The 23746-nt window shown below is 35.4% G+C and overlaps 1 protein-coding gene and 1 long non-coding RNA gene across 3 annotated transcripts in view; both read left to right on the top strand.

Annotated features, from left to right (window-relative positions):
* Window positions 1-23746, top strand: part of LOC145688358 (pyruvate dehydrogenase E1 component subunit beta, mitochondrial-like) — a 224927-nt gene that overhangs the window by 11409 nt on the left and 189772 nt on the right. For both annotated transcript variants that reach the window (XM_081762507.1, XM_081762506.1), the window contains exons 3-4: window positions 11419-11625; window positions 13108-13215. In XM_081762507.1, the coding sequence (XP_081618633.1) occupies window positions 11419-11625; window positions 13108-13215 (315 nt within the window). The remainder of the gene's footprint in view (window positions 1-11418; window positions 11626-13107; window positions 13216-23746) is intronic.
* Window positions 17235-19968, top strand: LOC145687743 (uncharacterized). The gene is made up of 3 exons (XR_014131734.1): window positions 17235-18161; window positions 18342-18607; window positions 18815-19968. It is a non-coding gene; the product is annotated as an uncharacterized LOC145687743 (long non-coding RNA).

Genomic DNA, 23746 nt, shown 5'->3' with positions numbered 1-23746 from the left:
CATACATACATACATACATACATACATACATACATACATACATACATACATACGAGACAACACAACACAACACTTTCCAGTAGTGTCACGAAAGAGGACTGAACAGTCTCTGTAGTATTGTACCCGGAAAACGTATGTTACCAAGGAAATATAGCTGTTCAAAATGTTCAGGATCTTCCCTCCAGCACAATCAAACAACTGCTAATTTGCAGGTGGATCCTGCCTGGATATCTCGAACTGGTTACCGTGATATGTTGTACTTTTGAAATAATGAGACACTTGTTTTTCAGTTTTTACGTCTGGCTGCCCGTTTCAGATTTATAGGGGTGGCCATATTGTTTTCAATGCAACTTTTGATGACATTTTGACCCTCCGCCATGTTGCATAGGGTGATCGTAGCGAATCGGGACTTGTTGTAGCTTCTTTCATTTTACAAGAGCTTTCAAGCGATATACCACTTGACCCCTCTTTCCATTTGACAATTTTGAGTTGGACCCTGCGGCGAAACTTTTTACTTCGATCTGTTGTCCTTTGAACATCATGTGACACTTGTTTTTCAGTTTTTCCGTCTGGCTGCCCGTTTGAGATTTATAGGGGTGGCCATATTGTTTTCAATGCAAATTTTGATGACATTTTGACCCGCCGCCATTTTGCATAGGGTGATCGTAGAGAATCGGGACTTGTTGTAGCTTCTTTATTTTTACAAGAGCTTTCAAGCGATATACCTCTTGACCCCTCTTTCCATTTGACAATTTTGAGTTGGACCCTGCGGGGGGCCCTGGGACGAAACTTTTTACTTCGCTCTGTTGTCCTTTGCAACTGATGGGATTCGTGTTTTTCAGTTTGTACATATCTCGGACCGTTTTCGATTTCAAGGCCTGGTACGGACTAGCGTAATCACCCGATATATATATATATATATATATATATATCCCCTTCCCCGCACTGTAAAAGTAAAATGAACAAAATATCTCAGGTCCGAACCTTACATATGTTGAAAGTTTGATCGAGATCGGTCCGGTGGTTCAAGAATTATTAAGTTTTATTTATTTTTATATATTTGTCCCTCCCTTCCCTAAGATCTGCTGTCAAAATGAAATGATTAAAAATTTGCCAAGTTTGAAATTCACGTATGTTGAAAATTTAATTGAGATCGATCAGGTGTTTGAAAAGTAATTAATTTACGAACGTAGTCATTTTTATTTTTATATTTATTGATTTTTGTATATCTCCTGCATCCCCTTCCGTACGTTACTCCGTCAAAGTGAAATTATAAAAATCATTCCAGTCCTGAACCTCATCTACATTCAAAATTTGACCAAGATTGGTCGGGTGGTTCAAGATTTATTTTTTGTGTCCCCTTCTCCCCCTCCTCTAAGCTGTACCGTCAAAGTGAATAGCTAAAAACACTCCCAGGCCAGAACCGCATCTACGTTGAAAATTTGATCGAGATCGGTCTGGCGGTTCAAGAGATTAAGAGTCACAAATATAGTCACTTTCAATTTTATATTATAGACTTTGGTTAGTTCATAGCTGTGATTACACAATTGTTAGTATCTGTTATATTATTAGTTTATTCAAAGAGTAACATTAAATTTGTGTAAATTCATATATTGTGCTTTGGGTGACTGAACAGTTAAGAGGGCTTAACAACAATAGTTCATACAATGTTTCTGCTTCGGTGTTTAACAGTACAACATCGCTTAAAACCTGATACACTTATTGCATTATGGTGAATTATTTTGAGTTTAAAGAAAGAATTTAAAATAAAGCAGTAGTTCCCAGAGATTTTTCAGCTTCCTAATGGCACTAATAGAACAATGTTCCTATGTTTGGTGTCGTCGACTACGGTTCCTGTGGCTTAATGTGAAGTATCTAGTTTTTGAATTGCAATTCGGGAAAGTGGCATCTGTTATATATATATGATGTCCGGTCGTTTAGAGGGGCTGATTGTGACACTGACCACTACCTGGTAGCAGCGATAATACGAGAGAGATTATCGTTGAATAAAGGTAATATTCATTGTCCGAAAACGGAGAGATTCAATTTAAAGAAATTAGAAGAGAGCCAGGTAAGAGAGAAATACCAGATTGAAGTTTCGAATAGATTCTCAGCTTTAGAAGATTCGGAGTGCATTAGTGTTGAGGATATCTGGATTGAAATTAGAGATAGCATTAACATTTCAGCAAAAGAAAAATTGAGACACGCGGAAATACGTAGGAACAAACCATGGTTCGACCAGGAATGCATAAAACTAGCAGAGAAGAGAAAACAGACAAAATTACGCTGGCTACAGAATCCGAATGAAATAACTACACAAAATTTCGCAGATATCAGGCGGGAAACTTCCAAAACTTTTAGAATAAAGAAACGCGATTTTCTGCAAGCTAAAATTAAGGAACTTGAAGATAATAGTAAAAATAAAAGCATACGGGACATGTATAAGGAAATCAACAAATTTAATAAAGGCTATCAACCTCGTGCTTATATATTAAAGAAATCTGACGGTACAGTTCTCACTGACACGGATAGCATCTTAAATAGATGGAAAGATTTTTCTGACGATTTGCTTAACACGCAATCAAAAACTAGTGTGCGTGGAAAAAAGGAGATACACACCGCAGAACCGTATATTCCAGAACCCAACCGAATAGAAGTAGAAACCGCTATAAAGAAATTAAAGAAACACAAATCTCCAGGTGTAGATGAAATTCCGGCTGAGTTAATTTTAGCTGGAGGCGAAAAATTGTGGAACAAGATACACAAACTCATTCTCCTTATCTGGAACAAGGAAGAATTGCCACAAGAGTGGAAAGAATCAATCATTGTTCCAATTCACAAGAAAGGCGACAAAACTGACTGTAATAATTATCAAGGCATTTCTCTTCTGTCAACATCCTATAAAATCCTTTCAAATATTCTATTAGCAAGACTGACCCCACACGCAGATGAAATTATTGGAGATTATCAGTGCGGATTTAGACGAAATCGATCAACTATCGACCAAATATTTACCATTCGCCAAATACTCGAAAAAAAGTGGGAATACGGTAGCCCGGTACATCAACTATTTATTGATTTTAGAAAAACGTACGACTCGGTTAGGAGAGAAACATTATACAACGTTTTTACAGAACTTGGAATACCGAGAAAGCTAATTAGATTAATTAAGATATGTTTAAATGAATCCCAAATTGTCGCCATTATTATTTAACTTCGTTCTGGAATACGCTATAAGGGAAATCAAAGAAAGCAACCAGGGCCTACAGTTGAACGGTATTCACCAGGTTATGGCATATGCTGATGATGTAAATTTAATAGGGGATGATAGGAGAACAATAGAAAGAAATGCAGAGATCTTATTAAACGCTTGCAGGGACATGGGTTTAGAAGTAAATGCAGAGAAAACTAAATACATGGAAGTGCGTCGGGACCGGAATACAGCAAATTATGGATGCGTTAAAATATTAAATAATACTTTTGATAAAGTGGACACTTTCAAATATCTAGGATCAATATTAACAGATGAAAATCATATTCAGGGAGAAATTAAACGTCGACTAAAAGCAGGGAATTCGTGTTACTATTCGGTTCAAAATCTCTTGTCGTCGCGAATTCTGTCGAGGAATTTGAAGCTTAAAATATACAAAACGATAATCATGCCTGTTGTTCTGTATGGTTGCGAAACATGGTCGCTTACTCTGAGGGAAAAACATAGACTGAAAGTATTTGAGAAAAAGATCCTAAGACGAATATTCGGACCCAAGAGGAACGGGAATGGAGAATGGCGGAAACTTCATAACGAGGAACTACATAATTTATACGGTTTACCCAACATGGTTAGGGTTGTCAAGTCTAGGAGGCTTAGGTGGGCAGGTCATGTAGCAAGAATGGAAGAAAGTAGAAACGCTTTCAAAGTCTTGACTGGAAGCCCAATCGGAAAACGACCATTAAGAAGACCTAGGCGCAGATGGGAGGACAATATTAAGATGGATCTCGCAGATAGGGATACAAAGTAGAAACTATATCCAGTTAGCTAAGGATAGAAGTCAGTGGAGAGCTTTTGTGAACGCGGCATTGAACCTCCGGGTTCCATAGGCCATAGAGTTAGTTATATATATATGTTAATGACATCTTGAAAAACAATCAAAGATCTGTAAGGATGGATAAGTATACCTAGGTAGTATTCCAGAGCACCAGCTTGTGACTGTGCGAGAGTGAGTTATAGTCATCGAAGTGCGACATCGAAATAATAATAATAATATTTTTTCCTGAAATCCGAACCGAAGCGCACACAGTGTCACTGGTGAATACTTATTCTTCTGGCAACTATACAGAATAATGTTCTATATTATAAGGCGTATATATTTTGTAAATACAAGAAATACAAGGAAAATCAGATTTGATATATATGCGTACGGTATTTCAAAAGATGACTGACGAAACAATAAATGTAATTACTTACATCAAATGGAGCGGGGAAAAAAATCATGGCTGAAAGGTTCCGTGCGTGTTATCTGTGTTCGTAAACCCGCGGACAATCTTAGTGGGGTTACTTTTTTCGCATACAAACCCGAGTATTGGTTTGGATCCTTCTTCAACCAACAGGTCCCGTCTCATAATCTCGGTAATGAGGGACATTGAAGTCCAGTTAATCAACCGACCAATCAAGTTGCTTTATCAGTTGTAAAACGTGTTCGTAGAAACATATTCTTAAAATTCATACCATAGAATCTCGGAAGCGACTTGACATACGAAAAAAACACAGAAACAGGGTAAATTATTATTTTTAAGGGGCTAAGTTTGTTAAAAAGAAAATATCTAGCTATTCCCGAGAGAATTGTACACGTGGATGACCCTCGAAATGTAAAATTGCATGTGGTGAGTATCACATCGTTTGAGTGATCTTTATGAAATAAGGTCTTTAGTACTATCCACCATTTTGAATGCGAACGACATAAAGTGAACCCTCAAAATAGTGACGTAGGTGCTTTCAATTATTTTTGAGAATTTTTGGGGTCGGAACATATTTTATCCCGTGTCTATGTAAGAACGTGTTTGTCGCCCATATTTATTACACCTTCTTTATTCTTCTTTATTTTGTATAGGAATCGTCTTTCAAAATTCGTCAATAGTATTTTGAAATAATGCTTGATTTCTGGTTCTTTAGAAGGAGAAGGATTACGAAAGAACTACTGCGTGGTTCCTACGTAGTTTAATGAGTGAACCGCATTTTTTGCTGTGGATTATCTGAAATTCAAGCCTTGCTAGAATCACAGTTTTCCGATTTCACTTAATAATGAAATTACACGTTTATAACTGCTAAGAGCGCAAAACACGAAGACTATGAAGAACTAGCTTTTCAAACTACTTCAATATGATTAATTTTGTTCGTTTGTTATCACTAAATTCAGTTGCTGACATTCGTAATTAACTATTTAAAAGGCGATTTAACTTAGAATCCATTAATTGCTTTCTACACATATAACTCCACTAGCATATATTACCCGCTTCGCTGGGTTGAAATAAATAATTTAAATGCACACTGATATTGCTAATTTTTGATCATTTTAATGTATGTCACTCCTCCTCATCCCCCAAATGTCGAGGCTGAAAATTGATTTAAACAGCATCAGAAATGTCACTGTTCATCTCGGCGACCGCAAGAACTATAGATTCAACACTAATGTCGGTCATTTTTGACCATATATGTATATATATATATATATATATATATATATATATATATATATATATATATATATATATATATTTCCCCCTCCCCATGTTGCGGGACATGGCATCGGAAGTGTCACCGTTCATCTTAGCGACCCCAAAAAATGTGGATTCAGCACTAATATCCGTCATTTTCGATGATTTTTAAATATCTCTTCCTCCCCCAAGCTGCGTATTTGAATTTGGATTTAAACGGGATCGAAAGTACCACTGTTCATCTAAGGGACCCAGAAAACTATAAATTCGACACTGATAGTGACCATTTTCGATCATTTTTATATATCTCTTTCTCCCTCTCCCCCAAGTGGCGGGGCTGATTTTAGATTTAAACCGGATCGGAAATGTCACTGTTCATCTGAATAATCCCCAAAAATTATGGATTAGACACTAATATTGGTCATTTTCGATCATTATTATATATAGATCCCTCTCCCTTGCCTCCGTGCTGCGGCACACAGCACCAGAATTGTCACTGTTAATCTCAGCTACTCCTAAAACTATGGGTTCGACACTAATATTAGTCATTTTTGATCATTTTAAATCTTTATCCCCCTCCCCTACGTTGTACCCTCTCCCTCCCCAACTATCAGGGCTGAACTTGGATTCAAAACAACATCAGAAGTGTCACTGTTTCTCTCATCGACCCCGAAAACTATGGATTAAACACTAATGTCGGTCATTTTTGATCATTTTGAAATTTCTCTCCCCTACGTTGCATCGTCAAACTGAATAGCCTAAAGCAATCCCTGTCTATAAACTCATGTATGTTGAAAATTTGATTGAGATCGATCGGGTGGTTCGAGAGTGAAGTCACAAAAACAGTCATTCTTATGTTATTTATTTTTACATATATCTCCTCCTCCGCTACGTTGTCTCGTCAAAGTGAAACGATAAAAAAAACTCCCAAGGCCCGACCCTCATATATGTTGAAAATTTGATCGAGGTTGGTTGGGTGGTTCAAAAGTTATTAGGTTTTATTAGTTTTTATTTATACGTCCCTTTCCCCTCCCCTAGGATCTACCGTTAAAGTGAAATCACAAAAATATTTCCAGATCCGAACCTCATGTATCTTGAAAATTTCATTGAGATCGGTCGGATAATTCAAGAGTTATTAAGTTAAATAAATAGTCACTTTCAGTGTTATACTAGCTGAACCTGCGCTCTCTACACAGCGCATCATTCGCATATGAGCATAAATCTCCTTCTCATTCCTCACAATATATGTCCCTTTACAGTACATGTCACAGTACATGTCCCTTTACAGACACAAGTGAAAGACGCCTTGATAAAAAAAAAATAAATAAATAAAAAAAATTAAAAAAATAATCGGCAAGGGGTATCATAAAGGAGAGATTTTTTCGATTACTTTTTCTCAATATCTCGTACTGTTTGCAAGATTTGAGCCTGCTTCCGGTTGGAGTTTCTAATTCATGTATGACCAGTGTTTTGTTTCTTCTTGCATGCAGTATGTAATAAGCAAATACATTACATATACAATTAATTATAATGTCAGTTATATATGATGTTCATTGGGCAAAACACTCAAAAAATAGATTTATCTTAGACTCGAGAAACGGTTATCCTTCCTTTTTCATTATTATTTGGCCATGAAACAAACGCCTGAGATGTATACAACCCCAATATACAACAATGTGGTGTTGGAATGTATAACGCATAAGATATGCTGCTTTAGTTTTTTTTTTTTTTAATTTCAACGTTTCCAGTGCACCCTAAAAAATGTAATAAAGAAATAATGACCATGTTTTTTTTTTTTTTTTTTTTTAATATTCAATTAGAACTGGACAATCTACGAAAAATTTCCAATCGATCAGTGAAAACGCCATCTTTCTAGATCCTGCAGTTTCCGAGATCTCATTGTCGAAAGGATTGACCACAAACATATGAACTTCCACAACATATGGTTTAAAAGAACTCGGAAGATGGAAGCACAATTCACATGCATTGATTTTAGAGAAGGCTTATTAAAATACAAAGGCTTTGAACAATAATTTTATATCAAACTTTATGAAAAAGATATAGTTAACTAATTTAGACTATTTAAAGTACAAATACTTAAAATGTTTGTCTCTATTAAACGTGAAATCACACACAACCGTAAATGAAAAATTTGAAAACTAAAGTTATAGGTTGGAGCTCAGGCGCTTTTAATTGCTATTGTAGTATTTTAATAGATAGATAAATTTATTTTTATATATCTCCCCCTCCTTCTCCTCCCCTACGTTGCTCTATCAAATTTAAATCACAAAAACGTACCCAGGCCTAAACCTCATCTATATTGAAAATTTGATCAAGATCGATCAAGTGGTTCAGGAGTTATTATGTTTTATTTATTTTTACACCCCCTCCCCTACCTCTCAGTTCTACCATCAAAGTGAATAGCCTAAAACCAGCCCAGCCTCGTACCTAATCCATGTTACAAATTTGATCGAGATCGGTCGGGCGGTTCAGGAGATATAGAGTCACAAACATAGTGATTTTCAATTTTATACATATAGATTATTCTTTTTTTCTTCCATTGTATCTGCTACCAATTAGTAATATAGGTTTACCAATTAGTAATATATCCACAATTAGTTTACATTTGTCATCTATCGCCATTTGTCTTATGGAAGTCTAGCATAAGATTTTATCTTGTTATTTGACACTCGGTAGGGAAAATGTATAATCTTTTCCAGGCCTGCTATCCTGAGTGACGTTTTGCTGGGTTTTCCTCATTCATACCAGGCAAATACCGGGATAGTACCTAACACAATGATCCCAGATCGCTTCCTTAATTCCCCGAGTTGTATGATCGCCGAGGGACGTCATCCCTCATACGTGACAGGCTAACATGGTCATAGATGCTGAAAGCTCAGAAATCTAATTCCTAACCATCTGGTTTATTTCAGTAAAGACCATTAGCATTTACTATAATGTAGTTTTGTTTTCAGGAATGGACCGTGTCGTAGATTTTCATTCATGAATGATTCCGAAATGGATAGATTGGATTTTAGGACATTTATGGTGATTTGTGAGGAAATACTGTACTGAATAGGTCAATTCCCGCTGGCAAAATTCATCAAAGTGGAACAAATTAATAAACGCGTTTGTTAAGCAAATTGTTGTCCTAAAGGACACATTACTTAACTTTTAAAGAATTACCATGATACCATAGGAAACGTATCAATATTTAAAAAGTACTAACTCCAAAAAGTACCCATAATTATCTAAATATGAATGTTCTGCCCAAAATTTATTGCCTTTTTCAGCATATATCTTTCCAGAAAACAACTTCTGTGGAATACTTACCGAACTTTACAGTGGAATCTTATATAATACATCAATTGCACAGGTATTTTCTTTTGTTCTCAAATCACTGACTATGCTAAGCCGCAGCATTTATGGCATTTAAAGGCGGAGCTCTGAGATCCCTTTAAACGCCGTGAGCAAATGAGGGGACTGCGGTGTTGACACGTCTTTGTACACATTCACGTCAGTATAGGCGCAAAAGAAGCTACTCACTATTCTTCGCGTCTGCTTAGCCACCCCACACCATTTTCCCACACGGTAACATCGCATCACAACCTTTACTTGATTCGCCTAGTCCACACGCCAACGCTTGTGTCCTACACTTAATTTTATTATGGAATATCGTGTGTAAATCTGAAAATACATTTAAGACTTAGAAAATTATTATTACTTCATTTACATCAGTGGAGTCGGTTCTGCGTGCATTTATACAAGGATTATCCAAAGCGTAAGAAAGTTAGGGTGTGAAACACAAATGACGAATGATACATGCTAAGGTTGTTACGAAAGCTACATTCTAACCATTTTCGCCATACGTACTCACATTCAAAGGACTTACATAAAGTGATATCAGTAATGCTCGGTTACCGTCAATATATTCAACTATGTGTGACAGTGTCTTTGAGTTGATCAGTGGTGGGAAAGTACATTTCGGAAAGAAGGAACATTCAACTTAATAACATATTTCACCTCCAACCCCTTAGTTTTGAGCCAAGCAGCTAGGCAGTGTAGACGGGTCATGAACGGTATCAAGTTGTTAGCCTTTAACATGAAAAATTGAAAATCTTGCCAACTGTGAGGAGTGCAGTATGTTGAAGACTTTTATTTCCACTAGGTCCGGTTGTTGAGACGCTTTCCGGCTGCTGGCGAATTCAAAGACGCTTTCAATACATTGGCGGCAAAGAGTAAAATGATGGTATAGAAAAATTGGTATCACGCTATGAATGTGTATGGCGAATTTGTTGAAAGTAAAGTAAGGTATGTAGTATCTGTACCACTACATTATTTGCTGTTTGTACTTCACAAAACAGTGTTTCTCTTTTTCTGAATTATTCGTATAAACTAGCAGAGGTGCCCGATCTTCACACAGGTAAAGTAAGATTTATGGTAAATATTTGGAAGATATATATAAACTTTTTCTGATTTCAGGACACTTACTGATGGAAATTTGATTTCACGAAAGTTACGTAAAGCTTTTAACTGTTGATAGCTTCAAGACCGAGCCAAATCTTTTTCTCAAACTCAAATCGGTAGATTGATCCAGATTTATGGAAATTGCTAGGTAACATCTGTAGCCAATTCCCTTCACTCCGATTTTTTTTTTTTTTTTTTTTTTAAATAGACTGTTGAGCAAAACTTGAGACCAAGTTGAAATCTTTTTCTTGCACTTTAGATCGGATGATTGTACTCCCGTTTCTCAACACTTTTATAATCCAAAATCGATTTTACAAAAGTGTCTCCTAATTGTGTTTTCAATTCTCGTAACTTATTCAATTCTACTCCTGAAATGAGGTATTTATATTCTGTGTGTAAAAATATAGGTAATACAGAAATTCCGTGGCTGAATCCTTAGCGTTTCAGAAGAAGTTAATAATAACAATGAATAAATCTTTTAATCCCTCTTACTATCTTTGCGTCAAATTTCTGACAGTTGTGACTTATCCATAGTGTAGGTTATATAGACAACATTAAAAAAAAAAAAAAAAAAAAGTGCTAGAAAATATATAACCAGCCTCTTGGAATGTTGAATTTTACAAAATTTCGTCTTACCCGTAGTCTAGAGCCTAAGCAGAACATACATGCAAAATTTCAATTTCCAAAGCTCAGCGGTTTAGATCCGGTGAACGGCAGAAAAGAAATCCAAACCTATTTTTACCTTTTGGGATTTCATTTCGTTAACCTCCATCACGTCCATCATGTTTTTACAAAGTTTCAGCTTTCTGCACCTAACAGGTTTGGAGATCTGATGAGCGACAGAGGAAAATCCTCAACACCCCTGTTGTGTCCCTTGGGAGTCGCATTTTTAATAACATTCTGATTTAGTTTGACTCAAAGTGAACCTTTGCACAAAATGTCATGTTTCTACGCTGAACATTTCTGGAAATCTAATGAATAGCGAAAAACGATCCAAGCCTCCCTTCTCCCCTTTTTCCCCCTTAGGGATAAAATCTCGTCTTATCTGCAGTCTAGGGTTCAGGAAGAACGTTTGAAAATTGAAGTTCCAAGTGAAGCTGTAGATTTAGTGTTTTATATATGTTCAGAAAATTTGAAATATGTGTCTAAGAAATGAGGTCTATTAATCCTTTTATTCAACAATATTGTTGACATTTGATTTTGCTTAGAGTTATGGATTTTATTATTTGTTGTGACTAGATGACCGTCAGAGATGCTCTCAATGCTGCGTTGGATGAAGAGATGGAGAGAGATGAACGAGTTTTCCTGCTCGGTGAGGAAGTGGCTATGTATGATGGTGCATATAAAGTTTCAAGAGGCTTGTGGAAAAAATATGGAGATAAAAGAGTTATTGATACACCAATTACTGAGATGGGTTTTGCTGGGATTGCTGTTGGAGCTGCAATGGTAAGAATGCTATGTTACATATATCAAAATAATTATTCCAAGTTCCGCTAATCATTCTCTTGCAAGAATCGTGTAACGCCTTAATTTTGAGTGACGTAACTTATGTCTCCGCTATATAGTTGTGTGTCGCTGTTGAAATATTTGAAATTAATTAGCATGTTCTTCCGACGTGAATGAGTAAACAATGTTTGCTGTGTTAATTTTATTCCCTAATAGTGCTTTTGTTTTTTTACACAACAGTACATGTTAGAAACAAAATGCCACCATTTCAAAATTGATAAAATCCTAGAGAACAGATATCGAAAAAAAATTTCTGAAACTAGGTGCCATAATAATACTTGTTTAATTTGGTACATAGGCCTACATGTTTTGGCGTTAAATTTACAGTTACTGGAATGAAAAGTACAAGGTTACTTGTTTCTGAAGTCTAGCCCTCATAAATAACAACAATTGAAGGTAAATAATTTTACAAAGCAGCAGTGTGTGTTTTATGCCCATGTAAATCTCTTGTTTGGGGACTACAATACCAATTGTACACTCTTCTGGATGGAACAGGTGGGCCATTCATATTAAGGTTCAAGGTAAATTGGAAACTGTGAACTTCATTACGAAATTATTCTGGTTTGATTTTAATACTTCTGAGTATATGAAATTCAGAACTACTTTAGGTAAAAGTGAGAATACCAACATCAGAAAAAGTTAGACGCCAGACTCGTATTTCCAGTCTCCATAACAACCTTGTGCCCGGGATTTTTCGAGCCCAGCTTTACCACATCTGATTTTTCTTACAATTATACACCACAGGAACAGGGTGAAAGGGTGGTTTTGATATTGGCAGTGTTATCAACATACACATCCTAATTTGCGGGAAATCTCCTGCAAATTGATTTCATTTATATAATTGCTTGCCTCGCTGTTTGTAGATTTAATATTGCTGATTTCTGTGTTATATTATCTTAAGCTTAAAGTACAGCAGATGCATGTAAAATTCTGCAGTTGATAAGCTGCTTGAGATCAGCCGATAACACTATCCTTGGAACAATGTCAATTACAGTAGTAGATAACTTTCCACGCTATATCGTGAACCTCAATGGTCATTTCCTATGCAAGATTATCTGAGTTGGGATGATTAAATAGGCAGCAATGATTTACTGATAGTGTATGTTTCAGAGTAATTCTACATATTCTGTGTTATTTTAAACTTTTTTTGTAGCACATTTGCTTTTTATCTTTAACCAACGTGCCTAAAAGTTCAATTCTCGGTAGAGATGTTTTCTTATTCAGAATCGTGGGAGTTCATTTTGTAGATTTGATTTTTTTTTTTTTTTTTTTTTTTTTAATAGGTAAAAATTAGTCATTGAAGAGAGATTAAATAAGGGTAACATGAAATGTCAAGTATAATTTTAAAATAAATGACTTCAGCTTAATGTTTCTATTGGTGATGATGGAATATACTGCACTTCTGCCTTCCTTCTTTCGTAGGCTGGTCTTCGCCCAGTGTGTGAATTCATGACATTTAATTTTTCTATGCAAGCTATTGATCAGGTGATAAATTCTGCTGCGAAGACGTTTTACATGTCTGCGGGAATGGTAAGTTATTAAGAAAATTGTGCGAAATTAAGTTACGCTATTTTTTTTTTTTTTCATTTTATTTATTTATTTTTAACTCAGAAATTTCGATGAAATCATAATTACGAATAAACTAACATACGAATTTGATTTGTGTATTTTAGGTAGAAATTTTATAAGATGATATTATTATGAACTTAAAAAAAACTTTCAGGATTGTTCGCTTCTTGGTGTAATACCTCTAAATTCTTTAAGGTCTTAATGAGTTGAAAAATCTACTTGCCTCATTTAATAATATAATGTGGTATCTGAAATTTATGTCCTGTTAAGGTTTTAAGTATTGATCGCACCAGGCAAAAACTTGGCAGTTCTACAGAAATTTCATCAATTATCTTTTAACTATCTTCTGTATCTTTTTACGAGAGAAGTGATATTTCAGATCTGTCGGTTTTGAAGCTAGATACCACAAGTTCAAATTCAATTAGTGTAATAAGTATTCACATTCTGATCTTTGAAATTATGCTGTACTATTTTAATGTGGTACTTTTAAAGAACAATGTTCGCTACAACACGTGGAAGTTCCCTCTATTATAGATGTCTTTATTATGTGTGTGTGTGTCTAAACCTATATTACTTTAATAACTTACGGAGAACTAGAAAAGAATAATTTTGATATACATTTTAGAAGTAGGGAAAGCAACTGGTATTTTTAAACATAATATATTCTGTAGTTGTAAATTCAATTGTACTCAGAGTGAAAAACTGCGACCTGGGCGAGAACAGAGTCTGGGTGTCAAGCTTAGTGTGCTGGTGATTTGATCACTGTGTTTTGTAGCTTTTCTTCAATTCAGTTATACATTCTTTAGTCTTTATGTCTGTGTTCGTGCATTTACATCACATAAACTGATCACAACATACAAACTTACACAATAGTTGTGCGTGCACAACCCAGTGTCTGTATATTAGTAAAGACTTACGATGGTTAAATTATACACTTATACGTACTAGAAATGGAGAAAACAACTATTATTTTCAAATACCAAAACATATATACTTATAGATTCAATGAAGCACGAAGAGTAAATAAGTGCTCCTGGAACTGCAGTGAAACCTGGAAAAATGAAATTAAATCCTTAAGATTTACGTCCCACGATTACGCCGGCTAGGCTAAAGCAGACTGTGATGATGAGAAATGAATGAAATGGTAGAATGAAGAAAGTGGGAGGAAACGGGAGAACCGCGAGAAAACTCACGCACGTGGGGTTTGTCTACCACAAAGTTCACTTTGCGCGAGCTGATCGAACTAAGGACCTCATGCACCAGAAGTGAACACTCTACCACTGAACCACTGCGGCCCCTGTAATGAAACCTGGATATCCGGTTTGGTCCTGGTAAAAAAAAAAAAAAAAAAAACTCTCAACCGAAACCTCGCAGTCAGAACCTTACGGGACAAAATCGAGCAGCATTATTATTATATACCATAAATACATTAATTTTATTAGTTCTACAAAAAGAAAGAAGAAAAAAAAAGAAAGTTAGTTTAGCAATTTACTTCCCTACGTAGACTAATGAGCTCCCTCGTGGCTGAGCGGTTAGCGTACGCGCCTTTGGCGTGAAAGACCCGGGTTCGATTCCCGGCGGGAGCTCATGTGGGTTGAATTCCACGTTAATCAGTAGGTCCACGTCTCATATAGCCTCGCTGCTGAACGGGACTTTAAACCCAAAATCACCTCATCTCACCTACGTAAACTAATATAACACTATTTTTTTTAAACAGTTGTAGTTTATGTTCAAATAACTTAACTGGCATGCGTGTCCATATGGGAGGAGTTATGAATTAAAGTGCGCTATTGAAAGTGTAGTTGGTTCAAAGGAAAACTAGTTAACTAATGAGTAACATATAAATGTATAGAAAGGTATAATTAATACAAGAACAATACGCTTTACTGAATATTGCAGCCAGGTTTGGGAGCTGGGTTGTTCGAAAACGGACCATTGAGTAAGCTTAGAAGCAAGTGCTAATGTTGAGGGGTAACATGGCAGGTGAATTTAAAGGTGTTCATCATGCACCTACGGGGTGAACACCCCTGGTTTGTAGAATAACAACGGGGTCAGACTCAGATTCTAGCAAAAATAAAAAGATCCGATTTTATTAGAACTTGATATGTTATATCCTCTAAATTTAATAAATGATCCTATAGTTTGTGACTGAAAACAGTCAAGACTAAACGGGTAAAAGGCTGGAAAATCATGACCTCAGTTTTCCTGGCCCCACCTAGTAACGCACTTTTTTACAAACATTTCTAATATTCAGTGCAAACATATGTGTTCATTTCCCCATTAAAAAAGAAAAAATGTGTGCTGTATACTTACATGAAATCAAATTTAAAAGTGAATGGGGCCAGGAAAACGCTATCCACTTCGCCCATTTATCCAAGGTAAGAATAAAAATACTCGAACTTGTTGAGAATTTAGTGCAAAAGATGTGCATTAAGTTCACATAAAAAAAGTGCGCTTCATACTTCAAGGAAATTAAATTTAAAATCTGATGGGGCCTGGAAAACGCTATCCTGCCCACCTGTTTACCCAGGTTAAAGATTAAATACAAACTCACATTTATTAAGAATTTACTACAAAAAGTGTACGTTCATTTCTACATAAAACAAACAAACGTAAGAGAGAGAGAGAGAGAGAGAAAAAAAAAAAAAGAATGCCAGGAATGCTAAGCTAAACAAGTCAAATTTAAAATTGGGTGGTGTCAGGAAAACGCTACCCCACCTGCTCACACAGTTAGGTAAGTTGCAGATAATAAACTCAAACCTACTGAGAATTTAGTGGAAAAAAAAGCATTCATTTCTACATAAAATAAAATGTACTTCAATAATTTCGGAGATATCACCCTTTAGTGAATCGTTCTTTGTAGGGAACCTGTATGCCGCTATCCCGTCCAGTCAACATATAGAAATGGAACTATGGGAAAATTTAGTGCAAATACTATGATTTTCATATTATTATTTAAAACTAGAAATTGACCATCAATAATACTTTTGGAGATTTCGACTTTGAAGTAATTTACTGAATATAGGTAATCCGCAGTGTTTTGTCTGTTATGAACGATTAGACCATTTGATCAAATCATGCCGTGTGTCAAACCAGTCATGATTTTTTTTTTTTTCAGAAATGAATAGATTCTTATAATAAATTACAGTACTTTTCAATGAATTATTTCTCTTGGTGGTAGTGTTTGAATTGTGAACTTCTATCACGAAGTGTTTAAGAGAATCATTTAGCTTCATTTCACTGTATTAGAGTTTGTGGACAATAGAGGATGAGAAGTAAATCAATGTGAGTAACAACTGATCTGTTTTTGGAGATAAAAATAGAAGAAAACCAAGGGAGTTTTGGAGTAACAATGTAATCAAAATTTCTTCTAGGCATATTTTCTGGGGGCTTGATATCCCTCCCGAAGCGAAGATAAATTTCGATTAATACATTATGTCGGTCTTGTGCAGAGTATGTCCCTTAGCGAGTGGTATCCTGTGATGCCCTTTGACATTTTGATTTTGCCCTCCGAAATATATATAATATCTGGAAGAAAGCCTGGATATAAAGCGCATGAACATTACTAGAAGGCAAAGAAATATAAAAGTTTAACTTCTCTCCAGCTTATTGATTGCTTTCTTACTCGTATGATGTAAAATATTGGTATTGTTGCTCACTCAGGTCTTAGCCTGGGTTCACACTTATCCATCATTTGCCCGTTCAAATGAATGCCAGACGATGTCCCTTTCAACTTATCCAGGCTATGCATGTATGGAAAATGTTTTCGAGCAGTATTACTATCTCTATCCGTGCAATCTTGATGCTGTCAAGATGATTCAGCATCAATTTTCTCAACGGTTGCAGTATTCAGACACAAACATAAAAGTGGTAGAGCTTTCACCTCTTTTAGACAAGGTCACTTATTTGTTTCTAGGCCATATGAGTAACTACTAGACAACACCGTGTCCGTGGATTTTCTCATGGTTCCACTGTTTCCTTCCATATTTTCATTCCACCATTCACTCAGAATCATTCACTTTCGTTAATCATTCTTCTCCTGTAACCTAAAGGGCATAAGAATGGGACGTTAAAGATTTAATTTCATTTTTGTATTTGAATCAAGTTTAAAGATGTTTTACGAAATTTCTTGCAGTTAGCTTCTAACGAACCAACGTGCATGAAGTTTCCTTTCATTTTTTTTCTTTCTTTTTCAATTGCTTCTACTGACATTACCGTCCAATCGTTTGAAAACTTGCGGTACAGGCAGTACTAAAAGTTGCAAGTTTGGAAAATGAGAGGCTAGGTTCCTGGCAGCTGTACATAGAACAATGATAAGTTCCTTTGCGTGACCTAAAATGATGCACTGATTGCGCATTACTTTCTTTTGTATGTATTGTCTATACCAGTATTAGTATATAAGTACCGTAATTCAGTAGCGGATCAAGAAGTGTCGGTTGAAGGGGGTTTGGCAACGGGCATATAATTTGAAGTACTCATCAACTACCTCTATAAAAATTGTTGCGGAAGTACCTCAGGATTCTGAAACATGGATATTTAGATAGGGTACATAGTAGTTCCTAAGTGATGTCTTGACGCGACTGCGGTAGGTTCCGTAGTTTTGGAGCTATGGATATTTAAAGTTCAATTTTTCATGATTTCGGCAGCCTATAACTCCAAAAGGAAGCATTTGTGCATCCAAGTTGGTCTGTACTTTTTGTCTTACCTTGGTGTCGGGAATCATGAATCAAATGTTGTCGGTGTTGTTTTGAAACACCGTGTATATATTTGGTCTAGGAATTAATTCGTGCGGGTGGACAAGAGATGGCGCATATGTTGTAAGAAAAGAAGGAAAAGACTGGATCCATTGGACATGTGATAAGCAAAGAACAGGAAACTGCAAGAGAGCTCTTTCAACAAATATGGAGGTAAGGAAGTATTTTACGTATTTTTGATATTTCTTAAACCTCTATCACACTATGCTTACAGTAACGAAAACTTTATTTGGAAAAGTATGACTTTTTTATGTTGAGCATTATAGTTTGATTTATTAATGATTTTTGTTATAATATGTATCAGAAATTTAATTAAAATGTTTTTCCTTTCAGATTACATGAGTGAAACAAGGTTCAACAATAGTAAAACATGATCATCCTGCAAACCTTTTAAGTTCTGTAATAGAATACTTCAAGATATAAATCTGAAAACAGCAACATTTGAGAAGTCCTAACCGTTGATTGCAGAGGCACTATACGTAGTACTAGATATTGAAAGAGTGGCATTTCCATATTTGAAACAGTGAAGCGAGATATCCGAAGAAAACGACGAAATCTTACTCCAAAAGAACCCCAAACAACCACTGATTTATTGTTAGGTACAATTTTAAAATTATCTCATTCGTTTTTTTATTACATTCAATATTCAATTTTTCAATTTGGTTCTTGCACTTAATATTTTTGATATTAATCTTAGTATATTTTGTTTCAAACTCACATTAATTTTTAACTTTCAAGTTGTATATAGCTGCTGTTTATTTATCTCTATGATATGCAGGAACTTATTTTAGCTTTCATTCTTTCAGATGGAGAGTGGACTACAACAGGATCTCAACCCTGTGGGTGTTTGCTATATGATAATGGTCCTCAAACAGAGAATAGGATCTTACTCGTCAGCACAAATGAGCAACTGAAGCATTTAGAGAAGTCACATGTTTGGTATGCAGACAGAAATTTCTTATTACCCCCGGATCTTTTCAAACAGATATACGTATTTGGAGACACTGTTGTCAATTGTGTATATGCTTTCTTCCTGGGGAAATTAGGGCCATATATGAAGAGATGCTAGAGGGATTGGTAACTAAAGCGAAAGGGAAATGTATATTTTGAATGTTCAGGAGATATGATAGATTTTGAAAGCCTTTCTGCAGGCAGCGATTTTTTCTTTTTCATTTTTCTTTTTTTTTCTGACTTTGTTATAGCACGTGGATGCTACTTTCATTTAAATCAATATACATGGAGAAAAAGTACTTGGACTTTCAGGGTTATATAAAAAAAATGAAGAGATCAAACAATATTGTGGAATGTTAGATGCTCTTGCTTTTCTACAATCGATATAGGACAGATTGTCTTATTTGAAGGAAATTTTCTCAGATAGCTTGCAAGAGAACCTTAATTTTGATAGTACGTTCATTTATGGTACTTTAAAACGTGTCACATCTAACACCAACATGGGCCTTAGTTTCAGATTCATGAGGTACCCTCGTCTGTTTCCTAAGAAAATATGGAACGTATACGAAGCTACACGTAAGGGGACAGAAAGGACAAATAATTTAAGTGAAGGGTGGAATCGTGGATTTTCTGATTTTGTCGATGGACGTCAACGATCCTTCTGGAATTCTCTGTGCAATTGGAAGGTTGAAGCTGTACTCAGAACAGTCATTGTACAACATCAATTGGGAACTTTCCCTGCAAAACATCAGAAGAAGTAGAAACATAGAATACTAGGTCAAAAGTTATTTATTCTGTGTAGAAAAATCAGAGATGGTGAAAGAGGTGTCTAGAGGTTTTTGCGAGCTTATTGGTCATACTATCAAGGTTTTAATTTCTGAAGTTGCAAATTGTTTAATTCAAATTGTATATTGTATTCCAATTTGTGTATTTCAAATTCCGTATTGTGTACTACTACGACAATGTTATGCTGCTATGGTGTGTGTTAAATTATGTTTAATGTAAATAGTGTATTATGAACTGTATACTCTCTCTCATTATGTAGTAAATAAAAACGCTCGTATATTTGTTTGACATGCTGTTGTGTGTATAATGTACGGCATGTTCTCCAAATCTTCAAGTGTTACAGATTATCTACAGAAGTCGTTGGTATGGCCATTCAGCTTCTTCGGAGATATTTCCCATCACAACGGAATACTTTTAGGACTTTTCAACCCCTCTGTAGTGCCATCAATGGGTATTTAGTGTAAGTAGCAGTAATCATTATTTTTATTCATATTTATTATTGAAGAGGAACGGGAATGAGGAATGGCGGAAACTTCATAACGAAGATCTACACAATTTATACGGTTTACCAAACATTGTTAGGGTCATCAAGTCTACGATGCTTAGGTGGGCAGGTCATGTAGCAAGGATGGAAGAAAGGAGAAACACTTTCAGACTTTCAAAGTCTTGAGTGGAAGACCAATCGGAAAATAACCATAAGAAAGACCTAGGCTCAGATGGGAGGACAATATTAAGATGGATCTCGCAGAGATAGGAATACATAGTAAAAACTGGATCCAGTTGGGTAAGGATAGAAGTCTGTGGAGAGCTTTTGTGAACGCGGCATTGAACCTCCGGGTTCCATAGCCCGTAGAGTTAGTTAGTTAGTTATTAGTGTCGTAATAATACAATTGTATACTTTATGGTAACCTTATGTCCGCGACCCAAATTTTTAATATTCCTTAAAAGAACAAAATTAAATGATATAGTTATTTGAAATACATACTAATTATACAAATAGATCGTTGGAAGAAATTAAAAGTCGAACACAACGAGATTGAGACAATTTAAAGCAAACTCTTAAATTAAAAAAAAAATAATAATAATAATAATAATAAAAAAAAAACCTAGATATGATTTAACACGCTCGACTACCAGGCGAACTGTAGAATTTCATGTTGTTAGAGTATTATCTATATATACCATACGACTCTATTCAGCACTTTTATTCATTGCTGTCTCTGGTAAATAGTTTATTTTATTTAAGTTTTACCTGTCAGTAAAGATTAAATAATATTTTCAAGAGATAATTTAAAACATATTTGTGCAGTAACAGAATATTTGCCATTCCAAACTTTAATTTGATGGATGTTTGTCAATGCAGTTGTAACAGTCTTTGAAATTTAGAAACGTAAGTGGATATAATGTTATTATTTAAATAATTTTACGTTAATTTTTATCTAAAATGTAATTTGCATACGTTACGAACTCATGGATTAAAAGAACGGATAGCATACATTGTGGCGTATTTTTTGTGGAAAGTAACGTGTAATTTGTATATTTAAGTGTAGTAAACTGGCACCAGATTTTCAAATTTTGTTTATTCACAGTGTGAAGAATAACAAGTGATAATCATTCTTGTTCAGTCACCACTTAAACAGATTAGCCTTTAGTTTTACGAGCTATCGTCTACTTTGCAAAATTGTTTTATTTAATTTTCCTTCCTTAAAATAATACCCTAATGCATTCTAGATTGTTATTACGTTGACGCATGCCAAATAATTATGTACAAATTAATAATATACGTACAACCTTTCAAACGATTATTGATGCGAAAATAAGGTCCGATCTGTACTCGTGTGTCACTACAAGCATAATTTTATATATTCTCGTGGTAGGGCAGGATGAAACAGACGGGTCTGTGCAGAGATGTGCCACTAGGGAGCAGGCGCAAAGCGATGAAGGGTATATGTGTAAAGAAAGATGTTAGAAACCACAGTGGCTACTCATTAGGACTTAAATAACACTAATGTCTTTACTGAAGCCGAAAATGGTAGAAACTACTACACTTCCGGTTTCAATATTATTTGAGAGAATGTAACGCCAATATAAACGAAACTCTTTTCATGTGATATACACGTGACATTGCTACTTATTTTTCTGCACATTACATTATGCTGGTCTTAGGTGCCGTAATTCTGGCTTCTTTTCCTAGTACGAGACACGAAATGTTTGGTGTTACCCAATATCTTGAAACAGTGGAAGATATACTGGAGTTGGACTTAAGACTTAGTGAGCTACAATTTGGAAACTTAAGACATAAAGGCGACAAGGATTGTATGCTAACTATATGTCATTCAACTAAATGCTGTCGAGAAGGATACTTGCTATCAGGCACGTACGCAGGAGTTTATAGTTCCGAAGCTTTCGGGGAAATCCAAATTCAATATGAGGATAAATTATATTAAAATTTGTAAAATCCCTCCTAAAATTAGACTGAATTTATAGAAAAGTTATTTTGGGGCGAGGGAGTTCGGACCCTGAGGACTCAACCCCTGCGTACGTCTCTGCTTTACTGTATATTTAATGGATACGATCTGTGTTTTTAATGTACACTACTATAGTGGGAAAGGGAATTCACCGACTGAGGTTATTAGATGAACTTTGTTTAAATAAAGCGTAATGGATGAAACAAGTACAGAAATTGCGTAATGGATGAAAAAAGTCGACTCCTATTTTGTAAATGAGAGAAATTAATAAGATATATCAGTTTCAATTTCGAGATACATTAATAGTTCTTCGTTTTCTTTAATACTGTATCCAGCGCCTGCAAATGAGTGTGTAACGAAGCTATAATCATTCAGTTCTTTTATAAAAGCTATATTTGTTCCTAATTCTTGTAACCCTACCCCTACTCTGTAACTTTCCAATTTTCATTCATTTGGTGCGTGTAAACTCTGATTTGATCCCAGTTTGGAGGAACTCCAGACCTCCGATAAGCGTGAGTGGTGTTCTGTACCCCGAGAACTCCCAATCTTGAACCTCCACTGATTTATAAAACCCGGCGCCCCTGCAATAATTTATAAAGTTTGGCATTTTTTGCCATGCTTCTCACATATAATTTAAACTTAACATAACAATTATATGCATTGTATTGTATTGTTTTTTTTTTGTTTTTTCTTTGTTTTTTTTTTTTTTTTTTTTTTTTTAATTTCATAATACTCTCAAGATGTTAGAATGATAAAAATTCAAAATTTTTAAAAGTGTTCGAGATGGCTTGAAACACACGACTCTTGATTTTGTATCAGTCCACAGGCGTAAGCTGTGAAACACACAAATTACTCAAGCTGTAATTATTTTGGAGCATTACATAACTTTATCAATGCTAACAGATAGCGTTACTAAAAAATTGTAGAAATAATGACTGCCAATTCTTCGATCGAGAAAGGAATAGAAAATGAACGCTGAAACAGATGATCAGGCAATCAATATATTCGAAATAATCTCCAGATACCCTCAGTACGACTTTTATGTAATAACTGATATGTATAATATATATAATATATATATAATATGGGGAGAGTGTCATTCGTATGTCATCCGGCTTATCGTGTCGTTACGGATACAGCTACGCTACCATGTCCGTCCTCAGACTAACTAAGTATTTTTGACTCCATTATGTGAATTAATATACAAACACTGAATTATTCAAGCATAAGAACGGTATGTTTTGGTGCCTGATTGCCTGATCATCTGTGTGGCCTAAACGTACTGCTGGTCACAGAAAGGATGGGGTAGCGTTGTGGTTAGTGCACCTACACATTGAACCAGAGATATGGGTTTGATTCTCAACCTAGCCGCACTTTTTCACTGTTTGAATTTAATGTACTAGACCTTCACTTCATGTATAAAGTACTTCAGGTTTTTTGCGCATTTTCCAAGTAATGTGTTGTTGAATTGTATAACTGGATAAGCCCTCTTCCATTTTATCATGCTCTATATTCCCAAAATTCCCATCTCGT

The sequence above is a fragment of the Thermobia domestica genome, chromosome 6 (genome assembly GCF_964235325.1).
Source record: "Thermobia domestica chromosome 6, izTheDome1.hap1.1, whole genome shotgun sequence".
NCBI classification, from domain to species: Eukaryota; Metazoa; Arthropoda; class Insecta; order Zygentoma; family Lepismatidae; genus Thermobia; species Thermobia domestica.
This window is presented reverse-complemented; position numbering and strand designations above follow the sequence as displayed.